Source organism: Phaethon lepturus, unplaced genomic scaffold (assembly GCF_000687285.1).
Source record: "Phaethon lepturus isolate BGI_N335 unplaced genomic scaffold, ASM68728v1 scaffold7302, whole genome shotgun sequence".
Taxonomy (NCBI): Eukaryota; Metazoa; Chordata; class Aves; order Phaethontiformes; family Phaethontidae; genus Phaethon; species Phaethon lepturus.
In genome coordinates, this window is record NW_010525467.1 from 9622 (window position 1) to 31205 (window position 21584).

The 21584-nt window shown below is 37.0% G+C and overlaps 1 protein-coding gene across 4 annotated transcripts in view; it reads left to right on the forward strand.

Annotated features, from left to right (window-relative positions):
- The first annotated feature begins 2541 nt into the window (after nucleotides 1-2541).
- ZNF143 (zinc finger protein 143) overlaps nucleotides 2542-21584 on the forward strand; it is a 28393-nt gene continuing 9350 nt past the window's right edge. Inside the window, exons 1-10 of one of the 4 annotated variants that reach the window (XM_010282747.1) lie at nucleotides 2542-2679; nucleotides 3493-3585; nucleotides 4069-4152; nucleotides 4380-4460; nucleotides 5570-5766; nucleotides 10578-10652; nucleotides 16255-16374; nucleotides 17370-17445; nucleotides 18258-18383; nucleotides 21357-21536. In XM_010282747.1, the coding sequence (XP_010281049.1) occupies nucleotides 2556-2679; nucleotides 3493-3585; nucleotides 4069-4152; nucleotides 4380-4460; nucleotides 5570-5766; nucleotides 10578-10652; nucleotides 16255-16374; nucleotides 17370-17445; nucleotides 18258-18383; nucleotides 21357-21536 (1156 nt within the window). In that variant the 5' untranslated portion in view covers nucleotides 2542-2555. Of the gene's footprint in view, nucleotides 2680-3492; nucleotides 3586-4068; nucleotides 4153-4375; nucleotides 4461-5569; nucleotides 5767-10577; nucleotides 10653-16254; nucleotides 16375-17369; nucleotides 17446-18257; nucleotides 18384-21356; nucleotides 21537-21584 lie in introns of all 4 variants that reach the window. The other 3 variants (XM_010282749.1, XM_010282748.1, XM_010282750.1) reach the window with 3 other exon arrangements.

Genomic DNA, 21584 nt, shown 5'->3' on the forward strand with positions numbered 1-21584 from the left:
GTATTTTAGATTATTTGATGAGAAGAATTGGATTATATTTGGGAAGAGGGACATGCTGGAAATTTGGTACCATGATAGGACTGGCTGAAGAATGAAACTGGTACTTCACGGAGAAGGGATGGAGCTAGGGATATGAAGCTAGAGGAAGGACAGAGGATTGGGAAGAGGATGTGTTGGAAGGGATAATTTTAAAGGAGTTGAAATTGGGAGAAAACAGCAACATAGTCTGTGTAAGTTACAGCACATGATTGTCCAGATCATCTGGAATAGAGGAAGGTAGTGAACGTTGTTCTGCTGTGTGCAGCAGTTCACTCAGATTTTTTTTTTTTGTCAGTGTGTGATAACTATTAATCAACCACGCTACAGTAACAAACACCGTGAAATAATTTAAACAAATACTTTTGCTGCTTTGGCCTTTTGAATTTGTCTTGTATTAGATTTCTTTTTCATCCAAAATAGCCATTGACCCTTTACGCAATTAGTTCTGTTCTGGCTTGCTCAGGACTTCACAACTGTCTGCATTGACTAGCTTGCTCTCTACTTCCCCAAAGTTGAGAGATGAGGTGTAAACTCTGCAGGAAGGACATGATTCTATTTTAAAGGCAGATAGTATAATAAAGATGCTGGGGGCTTCTTAAAAGATCCATTGTCTAAGAGAGGGAATACTCTATAGCAGACCTGAGCTGAAAGGCCTTTGAGATGTCTGCTGGAATTGTTTCAGAATTTAGTGCTAGTCAAAACCAGTGGTTGTGTAGCCTTTCTTCTCCAATGTGTGAAATGGTATAGATGCTTTGCTAGGTGATTTAGACTTCGTGTACAATTTCAGGAGGTAATGTGGGTACTTGGTATAACATCACATTAAAAGTTAGTGGGGCTTTGACCGTACTGGCACATTTGCTTTGTGCACAGCACTTGTGTTAAAGCACTTCAGACAGCAAAAGCAGCAGAACTGCAGCAGTGAGGTGTGGGTTGGCTTTTTCCTCATCTGAGATTAGGAAATGTATGTAGATGCCTGTCACTCTAGGAGGTAGAGTCTGGTTCACAGTCACTTAGATGTATTTGGAAAATAATACTTGGGTATAATTTTCAACCACTAAATTAGTGTACCAAACCTCTTAAATACTGCAAGTATGCTGGAGTACCTAAATGGTCTAATTTTGCTTTCATTAATCTTTAGTTTTGACGTAAGCATGAGTTTCTCAGTGGTCTTCCAGACCATTGATGAATTGCTCGTTCAAGGGCAGATTTCTGGATTGTAGAGGTAAAAATAGCTTAGTTATTTAGAAATGTAATCATAAGTAAATTAATAAACCTAGATTATTTTTCTCAGCCTTGAATTATAAAACAGCAAGTCATAGAACCATACTAAGATTAAAAGCTTTGATTCTTTATCTGTAACCTTTTTGTGAGATTATCTAACTGCTTCTTATGGTAAAAAAAACCCTCTGGACTATCAAGAGATTGGGGTGGGGGCAAAGTTGCTTTAATACTGTGTAGCCTAGATTGCAATTGCATGTGACCTTTTCCCAAAAAACCCCCCCCTTCATCCACATCTAAGTGTATGTTACATTAACTAAAGGGTATGTAGAACCCAGTGACTCTTTTTTGGTTGGATTTTTTTTTGGTTGTTGGTTTGTTTTTTTTTTTTCCCTGTAGTGAAAGGCAACATCTGAGTTAGTAGAATGCAATGTTACATATTTCCTTTATAGCTTCTTAATCTAGTAATACTAAAAATTAGTAATAGCCTTTCAGATTCAGTAGACTTCTTCATCTCCCATATTAAAACACGCCTGGATAAAAAAATTAGTATGCAAAGGGATGGTTATATCTGGTTCTGAGAGACACATCCAGAGTTGTGACTGTCACTTGCTAATCGCTATCCTGTTGTCTTAGTAATACATTTTATCATGAGATACTTTATTATTTCAAGGAGGGATTTTTTTTTTGAGTTTTTCTTTTTTAAATAGAAGCCTTCCTGGAAAGTTTAGGGTAATAGTTGGATCATTCAGTCAGACTCACTAATGAATTGTGTATTTCCCAGTGTGTGATAGATTCTGAACCTCTTACTGGCACCAGAGAGATGTTTAATTTATATAGTTAAAGCTCTGCTGTTGTCATGGGTGACTGTGGGTGAATTGTCAGCTTTATTTTAATTCTGGGGATAAAAATATATCATTATTTATACCATCAATACTACTGTTATTCTTTATACATTGGTTGGATAATTCATATTTATCAGAAATCTAAATGTGTTGATGCACTTCAATTTAGTAACTGCTACCTGAAGTTCTTAACAGCTTAGTTAACTGAGGTAATAATATTTACCTATTTCAAATAACCTTTTTTCCTCTGAAGTATTTTCCAGCTAAGTCAGTCATCCATTGCATCTTTTTTTATGTGGAAGGTAACATAAAGTATTTGTAGCAGCTGTATAAAAATCTAATTAAACTTGGATTGTCTTTAACTAGTTCTGGTTCTGTATTTAATTTTTGTTTTTTAATTTTTTAAAAAATTTCTTAATTATGTTTTGTGAATACTTTCTTTCTAGGTAGACAATGTTACTAGCTCAGATAAATAGAGACTCTCAGGGAATGACTGAATTTTCTGGAGGAGGAATGGAGGCCCAGCATGTGACTCTCTGTCTAACAGAAGCTGTAGCTGTGCAAGGTGAACCTTCAGGTTAAAATGTCTCTACATTATTGTGTCTTTTCAGTTTAAAATTCAGATAAAACTCTAAAACTCATGTAATGTATTGTAAATTAAAATCTAACAGAAATTATTCTTAGTTAACTGAGATTTATTAAGTTCACTAATTTAATTCTGAAAAGAAATGATCTCTTAAGTTAATAGGAGTGTAACTGTGCCAAAATAGGAAATATAAAATGTGACTTTGTTATCATTATAGTTTTACTGTTTTATACTTTGTAACTTCAGTTTATATCTAAGTATGTATTAAACAAGCTGAGTTTTAAAATAGATTGGTGATCTGGGATTGGTTTAAACTTGATGTTTTCCGACAGCTTCATTACGATTTTATATGATTAAAAACTTTTCCTCACATCTGTGTTTTACTCTAAATAGATTTGTGTATATTAATGACAGTAGTATGTAGTAGTGTAGTATTTGTAGTAGTGTACAAAACAAACTTATCAATACAAGTACGTATATATCATTATTTCACTGGTGACACTCATGACCTAATTAACATTTCTCCTAAAACCTTAGCATTGAAGTTATTTATGCAGTGACACTATAACTTTTTTAGTAGAAAATTACATTCTAGCTGTCATGTTTACAGGGCAAAATCTTGAACATACGACCCTAGTATATGTTTAAGGTTCAAAAACCAGAAAGCAAATACGAGCTATTTCCTATTATTATTTCTGAAGTCATTATGCTTTAAGGGGATATAATAATTTATGGAGGTGGTTAAGTTGTGATTTTTAGGGTTTGATGCTTCTAATAGTGAATGTGAACTTTTTTCCTTGCTAGATGGTGACAACTTGGAAAACATGGAAGGTGTAAGCTTGCAAGCTGTTACCCTTGCTGATGGCTCCACTGCTTACATACAGCACAATTCTAAAGGTAGGTAAATGACTAGAAGTTGATTGGTATTGAAATCGTATTCCCCCTTTTAACCCTGTCTTTGGATCGTAAACCTCTTTAGATTGTAAAGTCAGGCAAAATCTGTACAATGTTTATGAATTTCCAATTCCAGCTGGGAATTACATGTATTACAGTAATAGTACAAAGTAAATATTTTTTTCTGCTACTAATAAGGTGCAGGTATCAAATGCAGAACATAAGTTAAACAAAAGTGACCTTTACACTTCAAACCCAAATATCAACATTCTGCCTACTAGATAGGACATCAGGCCTTTTCCATTTTTTTAATCCCAGAATTTTAAAATATCTATGCTTACTCTTTACCAAACATTATTTCTTGGTGATATTTTATTGATTCTTTAAATAATTTTAATAATTCTAATCCAGAAAGCATCAACTATGTATTTAAACTGTGATGGGTCATACAGAATATTTTTTAAGAATTCTAATTGTGTATTTCAGATGGTAAATTAATGGATGGTCAAGTGATTCAATTAGAAGATGGTTCTGCTGCTTATGTTCAACATGTACCCATGCCTAAAAGCAGTAAGTGTAATAATACAAGAAATATATTCTAAAATAATGTATTACTGATAAATATTGATATTAAGTAATTAATGGTAATTATGATAGCTTGCTTTCTTATTTTGATGGAAACAGTCAGGAAGAGATCCTAGGTATTTTGTATTCCTAGGTATTTAGAGTTTAATCTTTCCAACCTAAAGGATTTTTCAAACTATCGTTGAAGCATTGTAATTCTTTCTTCTGAACAGGGGACAGCTTGCGTCTGGAAGATGGACAAGCAGTTCAGCTGGAAGATGGAACTACGGCATTTATTCATCACACCTCGAAAGGTAATTTTTTTGGAATTGTGATTTATTACACTAGAGTTCAACAGAACTTCAGCAGTATAAAATATGGTACTCTGTTTAGACTACGACGTCACTTAGTGTGCTTCCCAATGTAGATTACTTGTTGCTTTTACTTTGTGACATCTGGAAATTGTTGAAATGAGACTGGTTCAGTTCCTTATTTGGGCCTCATATAACAGTTATAATCAAAACCAGCATATTTCACTTTTTTTTTTAGCCCAGGATCACATTAAAGTAAGTATATGTCATGTTAGTAGAGAATGTAAGCCCTTATCCGGATTTCAGCAATAATTGCATGTGAAAATGAGAAGAGAAAGCAGGTAAGAATCAATCAATCAATCCATCCCTCTTGAGCTAAAGAATGTAGAGATTGACTTAAATTTTAAAGATTGTGCTATTGATGGTAGGGCAGAAAATGTGACTGCTGACAGGCAAGAATGCAAATGTATTTATTTTAAATTATAACTTAGATTTCTGCAGAAGATAATTACACTAGTCTTGGAAATAGTATTACTTCTTTACAAAAAGTGAACAAGTAGCTATTTTAAGTCTGTTTAAACTAGTGTGACAAGAATTACATTCTACAGTCAGCAATGCTAAGAGGAAAGAATATAATAAAGAATTTCTTCCTTAAAAGTAATCCTATATTTTATGTGTTTCTTTTGCATGTTTGCACAATTCTGTTCGTAAAATGATCACGTTTATGAATTCTAAAATCTGAAGTACACATCAGTACATGTGTTACATTATTTTCATTTTATTATGAGTGGATATGAAATGGAAAGCATATGTGTGTTCCTGGTTTCCTCTGTAAATAAAGCTAGACCAATATAGAATTGGTTTTGCACTTTTGTAAGTGTGCAGAAATAAAGCTATGGGAGGTGTTGTCTTGAAAGAAATTTCATCAGTGCTATTCATAGTAATATTTCAAGATGTTTATATTTCTCATACACTAGTGGTTGTATTTCTCATATATTTCATACATCTATATGACTTTAGGAGATATTTCCGAACCAGCAGCAGTTTCTTGTGTAGTGTGCAGACATTGCTATTCCTTTTCTTTCATAATACTTTGTAATACTATTTTTCAGACAGTTATGACCAGAGTGCATTACAAGCAGTCCAGCTGGAGGATGGAACTACTGCCTACATTCACCACACAGTGCAAATGCCACAGTCGGATACCATTTTAGCCATTCAAGCTGATGGCACAGTGGCAGGTCTTCATACAGGAGATGCTGCCATTGACCCAGATACCATCAGTGCTTTGGAGCAATACGCAGCCAAGGTATACTGAAAGATATTTTTCCCTATCCATAACGCTTTAATGTAGCATCCCAAGATAATCTGGCAACAAAAGCCAATTGTGATCTAAGAATTAAAGTGATAATTAAGAGAGTCTTCAGACTCTTCAAGAGAGAATACCAAATTGTCATGACAGTGCTTCACTATCATGAGCAGCTCCAATGTGTAGTGTAGCATAAAAAGATGATGTGGAGTCAGATATAGAAAGTGATTTAGACAACCAAATGAATAATTTTCTCTAAAACATAGCATTAGAAAGGAGCCTCCTGAGAGGATACTGTTTGGAAAGAATGACAAAGTTAAATTATTCTTGTGCAGGAACTATTGCTGGATTTTAACCTTTTTTTTTTTTTTTCCTTGCATTGGGATGAGTAGGGCCTAGTATACTGGGCAAGGACAATGCATGTTATGAAGTGTAAAATAGACAATTAGATGATTACTGAGTTTGGAAAAAACTTCTTTGATCTATACTTTCAATAATAAAATGTAGTATGATGCTCAAAATTCATGTTGTCCACTTTACTGGACTTCTGTAAAGCATGCTGTAAGTATAATAATGGGAGGTGCAACTGCCATGACTTTATAGTTTAGCAGTGTCCCAGCTGCTGGATGATTACCATCAGTGCTTGTATTGCTCTGGAAAAAGAGTAGAATAGATTTTAAAATCTGTCCACTAGTGTCACTGAAAGTTGTCAAATTTTGGGAGAAGGCCACTTAGGATAATTTGTGGTTTAATCCCATCCAGCAACTAACCCCACACAGCCGCTCACTCACAGCTGCTCACTCACTCCCTGCTGGTGGGATGGGGAAGAGAATCAGAACAGTAAAAGTGAGAAAATTTGCGGGTTGAGATCAAGACAGTTTCATAGGTAAAGCAAAAGCAGCGCATGCCAGCAAAGCAAAACAAGGAATCCATTCACTGCTTCCCATTGGCAGGCAGGCAGGTGTTCAGCCATCTCCAGGAAAGCAGGGCTCCATCACACATAATGGTTTCTTGGGAAGACAAAGGTGGTACCTCCAAACATCCCCCCACTTCCTTCTTTTTAATCCCAACTTTAAATACTGAGCATGATGTCATATGGTATGGAATAACCCTTTGGCCAGCCTGGGTCAGCTGTCCTGGCTGTGTCCCCTCCCAGCTTCCCCTGCACCCCCAGCCTACTCGCTGGCAGGCCAGCATGAGAAGCTGGATAGTCCTTGACTGCTTAGCAACAACCCAAAACATCAGTACATTATCAACATTATTTTCATCCCAAATCCAAAACATAGCCTCATACTAGCTGCTCTGAAGAAAATTGACTCTATCCCAGCTGACACCAGGACAGATAATTAAACGGCTTATACACTATTCTTTGCATTATGCTTCTGTCTGTTATAATTGAGAGATCCTCAAATGAGTGGTCAAGCATTGGAACAGGCTGCCCAGGGAGGTGGTGGAGTCACCATCACTGGAAATACTAAAAAAATGTCTGGACGTGGCACTTTGGGACATGGTTTAGGGGGCATGGTGATGTTAGGTTAACGGTTGGACTTGATGGAAGGTCCTTCCCAACCTTAATGATTCTGTGATCCTAAGAGGGCCAGTCAGATTGTGCTGTGTTTGGCCATGCCTTAACATTTCATAAAATAAAAGGTAATTCAAGGCTAGTTGAGCTGTAGTGACAAGCTTTTACACATTCCCTAGCTACTAGTTAATTTAGGTCTAAATCAATCATAACTTTGTCCTTCTTAGCAAGGAGCTATGTTAATCATAATTTGTTTTGAGAAGGTGAAGAAGAAACTGAAGAAATGCAAATAAATTTGCATTTTTGTCCTATTTATCTCAACATATGTTTTTTAATTCTGTAATGTGAATTTGTTTTCTGTAGTGTACTTGTGTGAGTCTAGGAAAAATTCTATTTATTCTTTTTAAGCTTTCATCCCAGAAACTTATTCTGGAAGATACTGCTAGAACCTCTCGGGCAAAGTCAGTAGAAGTGAGTTTCCAAGCATTGCACCTGTTTTACATACAAAAGCAAATAATAGCTCAGTCATCACAATCCTGTCTTTCTCTTAAAAGGAGAAATGTGGTTTTGTGATTCTATTCCATGTCTGTGTACACCTCATAATGAGGCAAAGTATACTTTTCATAGCAGCTGGTATAGGAACACTGAAAAAGGTACAGGAAGGGACAATGATGACCAAACATATGAAATATACGAGGTAAGTATCTGATAGAATTTTATAAAATTTTGAGTGGCATAAAGAAGAGTAGTGACTTGTCATTGTCTTTACCAGCGTAAGAACTGGGAAACATCAGATCAAAGTCTCAGATGACAGGTTCGAGAAAAACAAGGGAAGAATACTTTTTCAAACAGCAGAAAGTTAAGCCATGGCACTGCTTGTAGGATATTGCGGATGCTAATACGTCCCTGGATTCAAAGAGTAATTAGATAAATTCATAGAAGAAAAATGTATCCAGGGCTCTTAGGTAGAAACATGTGACTTCTAGTTGAGGAAGTTTCTAAGCCACAAATTGCTTGGAGGTTGGGAGAGTATTTCTGAGAATGTATCACTATATGCTTGGCCTGTTCCTTTAGTCTTCTCTAGCATCAGTTACTGGCTGCTGTTGGAAACAAAATTGTGCACTAGATTGACCTTTAGTTTGACTCAATATAGGTGTTCTTATGTTCTTAATCAAAGGCAGACTGAATCTTTCGTTAGAATCTAAGAGTCTTTTAGGAGGAACTCAAAGATCTTCCTTGGAATCCTTCCAGAATTCTCACAATAATGAAAAAGAGAGGTTTATAATTCGTCATCTTGCTTTTTTTTGTTAATTTTTAAGATTTTCTCCTCAAAACTTAAAAGGGTGAAGAAAATTTTAAAGGTGAATTTGGAGAATGGTAGTTCTTCACTGTTCCCCTGTCCTACATAACAGGCAGAAATACCAAAGATCAGTAGGCTGCCCAAGATCAGTGCAGAAACTCTGTAAGAGTGTTCATACAAAGAGATCCAAGACAACTACAGAGAAGCTCCCTGGAAGTGGTAGGACACGTACATTTTTCATTGTCCCTTGCTTCTCCTTTAGGCATAGTACTACTTTCCCACATCTTGCAGAGCACATGCAAAGACTTCACTAGGATCTTCTTAATTTTGGGCTAAGTCAATGCCACTTTCCTGCCAAAGCAAGCAAGGTAAAAAAAGATCACTGCTCTCAGAGAACAAAAAGTCAGAAGATACGTAATGGAATTGTGAGAAGGTTACAACTTCTTTACTTTCTTTCTCTCTACTTCTGTCTAATTTACTTTCTTCCATAAGGTGTTTTCCTGTGGCATTCCACCTGCTGAAAAAGTACACAAGTACAGTGCCTGGGATTTGTGTTTGCCTACACAGATGCACACACATTCTGTTTGGATCATTTGTTTCCAGTGGTGTTGATGAACTTTTAATTTCATGTCAACAGTTCTTTTCTGAACCAACAACAGTTCACAATGAAGTGATTCTTAAGTCTCCTTTCTGTGCAGGTTTTGTCCCCTTCCTTCAAAAATTCTGCAGGAGAAGGTCCCAAAAGAGCTATTGTTTCCTTTAAAAAAAAAAAAAAAACACCACTGAGAATTACTTGCTTGCAGGCTCTCTTTGCAGTCTCTCTGTAACGTAAACTTGCCTCTGCTTGGGCACTTTTCTCTTCACTCCTTTAGCTCAAAGTTGCCAAAAGTATATTGCTCACAATTGTCTAATTTAGAAAGATAGTACAGTCTGAAAACCTCTTATGGAACAAGTTCATCTTTAGACTCCAAGCGAAATGTTGGTAGCTGATGCTTTGAGCAAGATACTTTACGCAACCATTAACATTCTCAGGAGCCTGCTATGACCTCCTTAATGAAGGGACATAAGCATACCAGCTGAGGTAGGGTTCCTGCCAAACTATTTTAGAGAAGAATAAAATCACTTAGACTAGATTTAGGGGCATCAGTCTCAGCCTTGAGTGTAATGGATGCAGAGAGTATTATGAATGCCTGTGCTCAATACAGAGGCAATGAAGGAACAGGAAACTATGTAAGGAATGGGAAACTACATAAAGCATACTTCAAATTAGTTTTTTCTACACTGACTAATAAGACACTGTTCTGTTAGTTGACCTGTGTGAGAGAGTTTTGTGTTTGTTTTTTTTTTAAACAGGGCAATTATATTTTTATTTAAATAAAAATTTCACATTAACATCTAATACTCTTTCCAATATTTTTATAAGCTCCTTGGAAAGCAGCAATACCTTTCTCCTCCTGTATGCTGATTTTTAAATAGAAACCTATGGAGCAATACACAAGTCTTTGTTTAGCTGTTATAATTTGACTATTTCAAGTTGAGATGTAACATGCTGTCTTAGGTATTTTGATTCCAAAGGAGTTGTGCTGTTCGAAACAAGTAAATTCTGCTTAACAGGGAGTGAAAGATATATCCCTATTATAAAAGAAGTAAATGTTTTCAGTTTTTTTTCTGCCAGAACTCAGTATTGCTAAATTCATTAATTTATTTTAAAACTTTTGTCAGTCTATTAATTTAACACACTTGCATCTTGCAGCCTTTCTTACCTTGTTTTAAGACAACTTTGAGATGCTTACTTTACCTATTCTATAATGCAGGTGCTACAAGTGGTGTTTTTCATGTAAGCTAGTGTACTGTAGGGTAACCATGTTTCAAGAGGGAGCTAGAGAGCTATGAAATAAAAAGCCCTCAGCACCTGTCTGTAACTCTCTGTTTTTCAGATGAATAAAAATAACCTGTAAATGTTTTTCCCATTTCAACTTCATTTTTCAGGTGTCTATTGATGGAAATGACAGTGTTAGTGGCACAGGAATGATAGGTGAAAATGAACAAGATAAAAAAATGCAGGTATGTAGCCCAATATGAAATAATTAAATATATCTATTTCTTCTGTCTTCTCTGCCTAGCAACATGCATGATAGGTAATCCTGTGTAACCATGAACTAGGGTCTGCTGCTACCCTTCAGGGATTTTAGATCTCAGACCTATACAGATAGCTCATATTTCTCACTTTGTACAAGATTTTAGAATGATCTTCTAATGCTTACTGTTTTCTGGGGGTTTTCTGTTAAAAGGTTATTAAAAATTGTGTTGGATTTCTAAGATTTTTCAAGCTGACCTGAGTATGTCATCAGTAAGGGTGTAAGTATTTCAGAAGTTCTTTTCTAGAGGATGAACTACTTTTTATAGTCCTTAAAGCAGAAGGAATGCTGACTCAATTAATGAATTATTTTCTTCTCAAGAGAGACAATTCTAGGCATATGTCTGGAACTGTTCTCTCTTTGATGACTTATTTTGATTCCACTTGCCCTGTTAGTGTCTCTGACTTTTATTGTGGGTTTTGTAAGTAATCAGTAGATAAGAGTGTTACTCCTAGTGCATGCTTAAAGAAGCAGAAAAATACTTCCATTTCATTTTCTGTATTCATGTTGTTAGTACGTAGGAGTATAAAAACCTTTTCAATGTGTAAATATTAACTTAAAAGATCAAAGGGCAATGGAAAATACAGGTGCAACACTCAAGCTTTTTTTTTACTTGGGATCCGTAAAATTATGTAAGGAGAATGGTATTTGTCATCATAACATATTTTATTAAAGGAAAAGACAAAGCAGATATTCTGGGCTTCAAAGAATTATGACCGACAACAAAAATAATAAAACTCCTATACCCTCACATGTTCGAGTAACAATATCAAAAATGGAAAAGTCTTGAGAAAGGTTTGGTCAGAAAAGCCCTGGTTTTCTTTTTTGTTTTATTTAAGAGATAATGATCTAGACAATGAGGAAAAAAAACTTCCAAGATAAAATACAGTATTTGTGAAAGGAAGAATTATATGCTCACTTCTGACAGTTACCTCAAAATTCTCTATTCTTAAGTTTTTTTAAAAGCTAGGTCCCACAATATTTAAAGCTGCACACACTCTGATGTTGCCTCTGTGGCATGACTGTGAAAGGAGAGAATAGCTAATGCATGCATTATTTATAGTATTGGAATATATTCCATAAAATTAAATCAATAAATTTAGAGGTTTTGCACACCTGTAGGTTGGAATAGGGGTGCAGCTCCACAAAAGCCAAAATTCAAGGAAGAGTAAGATAAGATCTTATAGAATCATAGAATAATTTGGGTTGGAAGGGACCTTTAAAGGTCATCTAGCCCAACCCCCTGTAGTGAGCAGGGGCATCTTCAGTTAGAGCAGGTTGCTCAGAGCCCCGTCCAAACTGACCTTCAATGTTTCCAGGGATGGGGTATCTACCACCTCTCTGGGCAACCTGTGCCACTGTCTCACCACCCTCATTGTGAAAGATTTCTTCCTTACACCTAATCTAAATCTGTCGTCTTTTAGTTTAAAACCATTACACTGTATCCTGTCGCAACAGGCCCTGCTAAAAAGTTTATCCCCATCTTTCTTAGATGCCCCTTTTAAGTACCGGAAGGCTGCAATAAGATCTCCCCAGAGCCTTCTCTCCTCCAGGCTGAACAACCCCAACTCCCTCAGCCTGTCCTCACAGCAGAGGTGTTCCAGCCCTCTGGTCATTTTGGTGGCCCTCCTCTGGACCCGATCAAACAGGTCCATGTCTTTCCTGTGCTGAGGGCTCCAGCGCTGGACGCAGTACTGCAGGTGGGGTCTCACCAGAGCAGAGTAGAGGGGCAGCATCCCCTCCCTCCCGCTGCTGGCCATGCTTCTTTTGATGCAGCCCAGGATATGGTTGGCCTTCTGGGCTATGAGTGCACATTGCCGGCTCATGTCCAGCTTCTCACCCTCCAGCACCCCCAAGTCCTTCTCAGCAGAGCTGCTCTCTATCCCTTCATCCCCCAGCCTGTATTGATACCAGGGGTTGCCCCAACCCAACCCAGGACCCTGCACTTGGCCTTGTTGAACCTCATAAGCCCATTCCTCGAGCTTGTCCAGATCCCTCTGGATGGTATCCCATCCCTCAGGCGTGTCAACCGCACCACTCAGCTTGGTGTCATCTGCAAACTTGCTGAGGGTGCACTTGATCCCACTGTCTGTGTCATTGATGAATATATTAAACAGTACTGGTCCCAGTACGGACCCCTGAGGGACACCGCTCGTCACTGATCTCCATCTGGACATTGAGTCATTGACCACTACAGTCTGGGTGTGACCATCCAACTAATTCCTCATCCGCCCATCAAATCCATATCTCTCCAATTTAGAGAGAAGGATGTTGTGGGGGACAGTGTCAAAGGCCTTACAGAAGTCCAGATAGATGACATCCATAGCTCTTCCCTTGTCCACTGGTGTAGTCACTCCATCATAGAAGGCCACTAGGTTGGTGAGGCAGGACTTGCCCCTGGTGAAGGCATGCTGGCCGTCTCCAATCTTGGTTGGTTTTACCTGGAAGTAAGAGCCTATTAAGCAAAATGACCTATAACCAGTATACAGTTACATGTTGATTTCAGCCTCAGCCCCAAAACAAAGTGAATCTGGAGGTTGCTTTATCTTATACCTGTATGGCAACATATATGCCGTATGGAAGTGTGCCAATCTTATGGAGCATTATATGTTCCAGACAAAAAAAGATCTGATATTTCAAAAGGTATTGAGGCTTAGCCTCAAATTCTGACACCTATAAGTTGGCCAACTGAAGGGTCCCAAAGCTATCAATTATCTATGAAAATTGTAATCATGTTTATATCTTGATTTAAGTAGATACCTACTTGTAACTCATTCTGAAATAATATATTACTTGGGATAAAATAGTATCATATTTAGATATAATATTAAATAAGTATATAAATACAAACTTTTTAAGTCCACAGGTAACACAAGAACAGAACAGATGTCATGCTGCTAAGCAGTCATTCAGACTTGCCTGTGGTTAGGTTTTTCAACAAGAAGACAGCATAAAACCTCTTTGTGATTTTTCACATGTGAAAGCAAAAGACTATGTGTGCCCAAATGGTATCACACAGTATTTCCTTTCAAACCTGTCATACCCATCTGTTCATAATAAAAGCAGAATCATATGACCGAAGTTTGTATGTATACAATATAAAAATCTTATCTGAGATCTTTGTTACCTTTGTTGTTCTACTGTGTTACCTGTCAACTCAGGATGCATTTGTGGTTTCTTTTAAAATTAGGGTGGTTTTTTTAATTTTGTCTATTTAAAAGTATTTTGAAGTACACAATTTCTCTCAACAAGTTTCACATTATTATAAAGGTTCTTTATTTGCTATGTTCTTTTGATTTTGTGCCTCCTAACATCTGAATTTTTTAGTTTCTTTAGAGTGTATTATCTTCTAAGAACAGTAATTTTAATAACTATATCTGTCCTTGTTGAATAATACTGACTTAATTCTTAACAATCTTCAAGTCATACAAACGTATCGTGAAGAAACACATACTTCTGCAAACAGTTGTCTGAACAAACAAATGCTCATGATGTTCAACTGTTTTTTTTCTTAAGCGTTCTGTGTGTTTTATTCTCCCTCCCCTTTGTATCAATCTTAATATTGGTAAAATTATGTCTGGTTATTTCCTTACAGATACTAGCACATTGATTATAGAAGTATTCTAATTTTCTTTTAAACTTTGGCTTATTTCAGTTTTATAGTAGAACTTAAGCAACTACATACATCTTTTTATATGCTGAAACAAAAAAGAAATACTAGCAGGTTTACTGATGGAAAGAACAAATCAATGCTTAAGTGTATGTGTTCAGTCATCATCGTGATCCTTAATGTATTAAATTGACTTCTATGTCCATGATATCATAGGTTAAACGATAGTATTAGCAATGGGTTTCTTGATTCATGAGATTATGTTTTCCTCCATGGTTCCTGAGAAGCTTTTCTGAAGTGGTGGTGTTGTACATTTCAGTTGATTAAAAATTTCATATTCAACTTTGCATCTTTAGTCTTAAGAACAGTCTGAAAGTAACAGGGGTCATACTCCCCAAAGAATCTATAGGGAAGTTGTTCTTAATCAAATTTCTGATCTATCTGAATGAGGAATTAGAGGTCTATGCGCAGTTGCAGGGCTGCAGTCTTGCTGGGATGAGGGAGATGTGGTAGCATAGTTCAGATGACCGGAATGCTGTGATGGATGGATAAAGGCTTTTTAATAAGGCCAGGCAGGGAAGGAGAGGACGGGAACTTGCCCTGCACATGAGAACAGCAGGACTGCACAGGGCTCTGCTTTGGGAATGGTCACGAGCCATCAAGAGCCTGACTGGCAGACCAGTGTGAGTGGCATCGTGGTGGCTGTCTGCTATGGAGTCCCTGATCAGAAAGAAGATGAGGTCTTCTTCAGACAACTAGAAGAAGCTTCATGTTCACAGGCCCAGGTCCTCAGGGGGAATTTTAACCACCTCTGTCTGCTGGAAGAGCATCACAACAGGGCACATGAAATCCAGGAGGTTTCTGGAGTTCAGGGATGGCAACTGGCAACCTCTAACAGGTTATTGAGCAGCTGGTGAAGTGAAACACTTTGATGGGCCTCATACTAACCAAGAAGAATTAGTTGGGAATGTGAAGGCTGGGGGCAGCCTTAAGGGAGTCTCCATCCTTAGAAATACTCAGAACCCATCTGGATACTGCTTTGAGCAACCTGCTGCAGTTGACCCTCCTTTGAGCAGAGGGTGTTGGACTAGAAGATCTCCAGAGGTGCCTGCCCACCTCATCCATTCTGTGAAATGTTCTTTTGACAATTCAGAATAGAATTGGATCCATAAGAAAAGGGGGGACGTTTAGAAGAAGGATACACCTTTTAGAATAATGTTGATTACTTTGCATATGGTTGTATCAAAATGTTTACATTTGGGCTTCTGTCTTTTTCTTCAATCAGTATTAATGTTTCTTGCATATTAGTGTATGCAGAAGCCTTTAAAAGGGGATTAAGTTGCATCATAAAGCTGTTCTGTATATTTTCCTGTTGTGTCATGCCAGAGAGTAGAACCTAGCTCAAATTGCTCCAATTAGTTTGATCAAAACATGTGCATCACTGACAAAGTACAAAATGCTTTCCTTCATTTTCAAAAAGTGCTCATTATAAGTGCATTTAATTATTGTTTGGCCTTTGCAGGAACATATCTTTGAAGGTGGTCTGATTTATGGCTAATCTCCCTTAGGAATGGATCCAGTGCCTTAGATGTAATCTAAGCCTCTTGTCTCTACTAATTTGGTCATCTTACCACTGGGCTTATATTTCAAATTATTTTGTCTTTGTTGTTATTTGTCTAATTAATGCATGCATTTAAAATTGCTAGCTACAAGTAAATATGTTTTACAGTTTCTCTGTTTCCTTTCATCAGAACTTAGCTTTTTAATTATTTATTTTTAGTTTATTGAGGACAAAGAAATACATGGCATAGCAAAGAGAGACAAAAGAAACCTGTCAGAATCAGCTGGCTTGATAGCAAAATAAAGTGTGTGACTTTTCTGATCCATTGTGAGTTTTAATGGTGGGTTTTTTTTAAAGATTGTCTTGCAAGGACATGGAACAAGAGTGACTGCAAAATCTCAGCAGAGTGGAGAGAAAGCCTTTCGCTGTGATTACGATGGCTGTGGAAAACTGTATACAACAGCTCACCATCTTAAGGTGATGAGATGTAAAATGAGCATTGTTACTTTGCAGGCATGATTTTTTTTTTTGTCAGATTGTGTGGTTAAAACTAACAAAATAACAGAGAGCCAGTCACAATGGTGCTGTTTTGTCAAATGTTTACTGGATTGATTTTACAATAATTGGTTGTCCCATGTGCTCAGCTGATTTTGCTTAGTGTTCTGGATAGATGCAGGTGTGGGATTGTGTTAGGCTCACATATTGGCAGCATGTAAGAAATCTCTTGTTGAGATAGTTCCTACCAGCAGTGTCACAGAAACTCTGAAATCCAGTGTTCACTTTAACTGCTTTATGTGTATGCAAAAATTCAAATTTTTGAAAGATTTTACCATCATAATACAAAGTCTTAACTCCTCAAAAAACCCACAGAATTCAAAGTGAAAAGTGGAACATCTTTTCTTTACAGGTGGCAACTCCTTAATTCTCTTCCTTTTTTAAATTAAGTAAAGGAATTACTTAAACAGTAAGGGTGTAGAGCTGTTCACATTCCAGCTTAGGCTGAGATAATCACTTGCCAATGAGGTAAACTCCTTGCAGTGTGGCCTCCTCTCTGACAAAACACTCTGGAGTCAGTGAGTAATTGAGTCTATGGATCATATGTTAAAATGGTGTCCTTGCTGTAGAGGTTTCAGTGGAGTCAAAAAATCACATATAGAGTGGGCTCTGAGGCATGTTTGCCCACTGTCCTTAATGTAGTTGCATGATGGCAACTCTGTGTATTTACAGAAATGTTTTTTGCAAAACTGACTGAAAGGATCAGGTTAGACCTTGGAAAGAGACATCTTTAGTTTTAGGGAAAACATTGTCACCATATTTCATTGGTTTTTAAATCACTGATTTAAAAAGAAGACAGTTGAATGTGAATCTTAGGAAGAGAAACAAAATATGTTGTCTTTGAGAATTAACTTTTTCTGTGTTGAAGTAATCAGATACAACATTTCATTAAGTCAGTGTATTTGATGTCTTGACAGGTGCATGAAAGGTCACACACGGGAGACAGACCATATCAATGTGAACATCCTGGATGTGGCAAGGCCTTTGCAACAGGTAATCTTTTGTAGACTAGCTCCTCCTGCTTGTTAGTGTTTGTCTCTGTATAAAATAAGTTTTTAATATTGCCTTTTTTAAACTGCTAAGTAAAGAACTTGGTTGGGAGAACTGCAAAAAGAAAAAGTCATCATTTCAGCTAGTCATGATCTTTTCAGGCAAGTGCAGAAAGGAAAATCTTCGTAAAATGCTCATTGCGAAATAATTTACAGAGAGCATGATCCAAAGCTCACTTTCGACTGGTAGAGTTTTTGATGATGATGAGTTTCTAACAGTAATCTTAAAGGGAATGAGTGTCCATGACTGCTATCAGTTGGCACCTATATATGCAATGAGGTTAATAATATAGTTTAAAATAATTAGCGTTTAGCGCCTGGATAGCAGTAGAGCTTTTACTGCTGACTTCATTAATGGTACTGATTTTTGTATGAGTAAATAATTAAATGTCATTTTGACGACAATAGTGGTAAGAGATAAAAAGTACATGGAAGACAGAGCATACAGCTTCCTCAGAAGACAGAATAAATATTTGTCCACATTATAATCATTTCAGTTTATCCTTTTGAAGGGAAGGAGAAGCATTATGGAAGTGTACTTTCTTCATAAGTGAAGGATGAAAGAATTTCTAAACTGTATCTAGAGTCTACCATGCTCTGTATGGTAGAATGAAGAGCTTGTGAAGAGTGAAAGAACAAATTTTACTCATCAGGGAGCTTCCTGATTGGAATGGCAAGCTCACTTTTTGATGGTTATGGTTTATGAGTATCCTAATTTTGTGCTTATACTATTATAACATCCTTTCTCATCTTCAGGGTATGGATTAAAAAGTCATGTCCGAACACACACTGGTGAAAAGCCTTACCGTTGCACAGAAGAAAATTGTACCAAATCATTCAAGACTTCAGGAGACCTGCAGAAACATATCCGAACCCACACAGGTACTGTTATCACTTTTTTGTTGTTGTTAACTCACTTAGATGGATTTTTTTTTTCTCTTTCATCATTCTGTGACTTCATAGTTATGAAATCAGCCTTTGTATATTTTTTTTCTGAAGCCCAATGAGCTCAACAGCATTCAGCATGGTAAGCACTTACTGCAAATCCAGCATGCTTTTCTTGGAAAAAGCGCATAAGCATTTATACTGCTATTGCAAATGCATTAACTTTTAGCAGTGCATCACTTACATTGTCACTGAGTCACTTGATCCCTTTACCATTTAATTTGCAGCTAATAGAACAAAGAACTTCTCTTCAATAATATCACTTACCTTTTAGAAATGGCATCAGCATTCTTAAGTTTTGGTGCTTTAAGATAACTTGCATGCCAGCTTCACAAAGGTTGATAGTTATGAGCTTCTTGTTATCCTGATTTCCCTTCTTGCAGTAAAAAAATGAACATAGAAAGCCAACTCTTATTAAAACTTTCAAAAACATAAAAAATAAGATCTTACATTTTATCTAAAAAAAGATTAATTTGAAAGGCAAAACACAAATAAATTCTAGACGGTGTACACTGCATTCCACAAGCCTCTATGGATGCACACATGTGTAAACAAATTTGTACAGTGTCTCCTTTGTTCCTGAGATCTCCAAAAAAAAGAAAAAATCCTTAAATGTAGGAAAAATAATTATCACTAGCCTATTCTATTAAGTATACTTACTTGCTTGCTAGAACACTGACAAGTTTTTCCACTAAGCTTTTTGAATCTTAGAGTGTAAAAAAGAAAAAAAAAAAAAAAGTGTGTCAGGTTAAAAAGAACAATGGGGGGCAATAAAGGCATGCAATAACAATTGTAAAAACTCAAGATTACATTGAGATAATTCTGCTTTCCTGGATTTACGTATTCAAAGACAGGCGATGAAGACATGAAAGTGTCATCTGTTTTCAGTTCTAGAAGAGAACTGTTTGATGTTATGTAGTACAGCAAGTACAAACTATGAACTGAAAGATTTCTGTAGTATGGACAACAACTGGATTAGCTGTAGACTGTTTTCTTTGCTTCTTTATGCCCATAGATGTTGTATGGTAATTAATTGCTTTAATCTAATTTAGAAGTTGAGACAAAAGACTTGAGCCAGCCCTATGTAACCACATAATAATAAATAAATAAATAAATAAAAATGGGTAACAATTTGAACAATATTAATAATACAAACACTGATTCCTGCCAAAGCAGGGACCAGAGCTCAGGGGTGTCTTTTTTTTAGATTTATGAGTAGTTGCAGGAAGCCAAAGAATGCGAAGAAAACTGCACCAAGTCCTTTGTGCAGATGAATGGAGTAGTGTATGCTCCTACCCTGTGCAAGCTGCAACAGTGCACTCGATGGAGGCAAGTCTGGGCTCTGCCCACTCTCTCCCATGATTCTGAAACCTTTTTGTTCCTTTATCATGTAGAGCAGGGTTAGCGCTTTCTTCATCTTCTGCCTGTTTTAGCCAAAATGATTTCTCCCTGTCTTTCAGTGTCAGTCCAGTCTCACTTTCTGCTGCCATCAAATGCTTGCCTCTGATTCCTCCATGACTTCCCTAGACATACTATTCTGGTATCAGAAAAGCTGGTGTGGATGGTACTTCATAGCTGCTGGGGGGTAGAGCATGAAGGCTTCTGACTTGCTTTGCATTTCTAGTGCTAGAAATCTCAGTCACCTGGAAACAGGTCGCTTTTCTAACAAGTACATTAGAAACTCAAAAGGCTGGCTTCCCCAACCGGTCGGATGACATTCTTGCAGGCATTCTTTAAGAGCAATCTGTTTTGGTTTCTAATGCAGGGTCTGTTGTTGGGCGGGGTTGACTCTGCAACCCTGTTTTCAGGCATGATTTGAGGTCCTGTGCTGAAGCAAGGATTAGAGGAGCCATGGTAACACAACACTGAGGCGTGTATGTTTAATACACACGCACACTGCCTTGGCAGGAAGCTGAAAAACCTTCCCGAAACAGCTGCCCTAAGGAGTGAATTATAGTTTCCTCTGCCAAGGAGCTAACTACTTTGGAGTTTCATGGTATTAATATCAGGACTTTGTTTTTTATTTCTGTCTCTAAGTACTTAATGTTGTATCTGTAGTGGTAATCTGCCCTCTTTTGCTCTCAGATTCTTTTCTTTGGTAAGCAGTACAGTCGGCGGAATGTACTTAGCTCTAGGAAGTGTGAAATTACAACGGGACAGCATCTCAGGTGGCTTGCACTTCTTCAGAGTTCACCTCCTTCACGCTCCCCCTCTGTGTGCTTTGATAGATCTGAAGGGTCAGGGGTATTGGGGTATTAGACAGGGCTTGGCCTTATGTAATGCTCATGGTGAAACGTTTTGGTGCAATGATGTAAGTGATTGTGCTTAAATTTATATTACACTAATAGACTTATTTTAAAAAGAACCTGTATTCGTGATTGCTTTTGTTTTGGTGTTTGAAACTTGGGTTTCAGGACTGTCTATGTTTAAAAAGTTGTTTCTTCTCATGTAAGGTTAAGTGCTTTCTAGAATAAGTTTTACTAATCCATTTGTATCTTGGTTATATGCTAAATCATGAAGGTATTTTTTTCATTTTATGTATTATAATTTACAAATGTACAAATGGGATGATATACTTGTTTTGGATAATGTATGTATAAATTGGGGGAGGGTGTTAAATACATGTTAGAATATGGACAATGTGGAAGCTAATCCAAGCAATTGAGTCTGTTTTATACACCATAAAGTACTAATTAAATTCTTCATAATCTAGCTTACAGATTGTATGATTTTCCTGAATTTTGCTGGCTTTGGATAAATAGTAGAACACTCCACAGTGCATGTTCATTTCTGACTGAGGGTCTCAAAGAGAGAATTAGGTAGCGCTAGATTCCTACATTCAGTCCAAGTGTGACTCAGAATTTTTGTTCTTTTACAACTTTTGCATGTGTACTTTTTCTTTTTTTTCAGGTGAAAGGCCCTTTAAGTGCCCATTTGAAGGATGTGGCAGGTCGTTCACAACATCTAATATTAGAAAGGTTCACATCAGGACACATACAGGCGAAAGGCCTTATTACTGTACAGAGCCAGGATGTGGGAGAGCTTTTGCCAGTGCAACTAATTATAAGAATCATGTGAGAATACACACAGGTATATGAGTGATGTTTTGTATTTTGAAGTGGAATCTGCTTGGAGAGG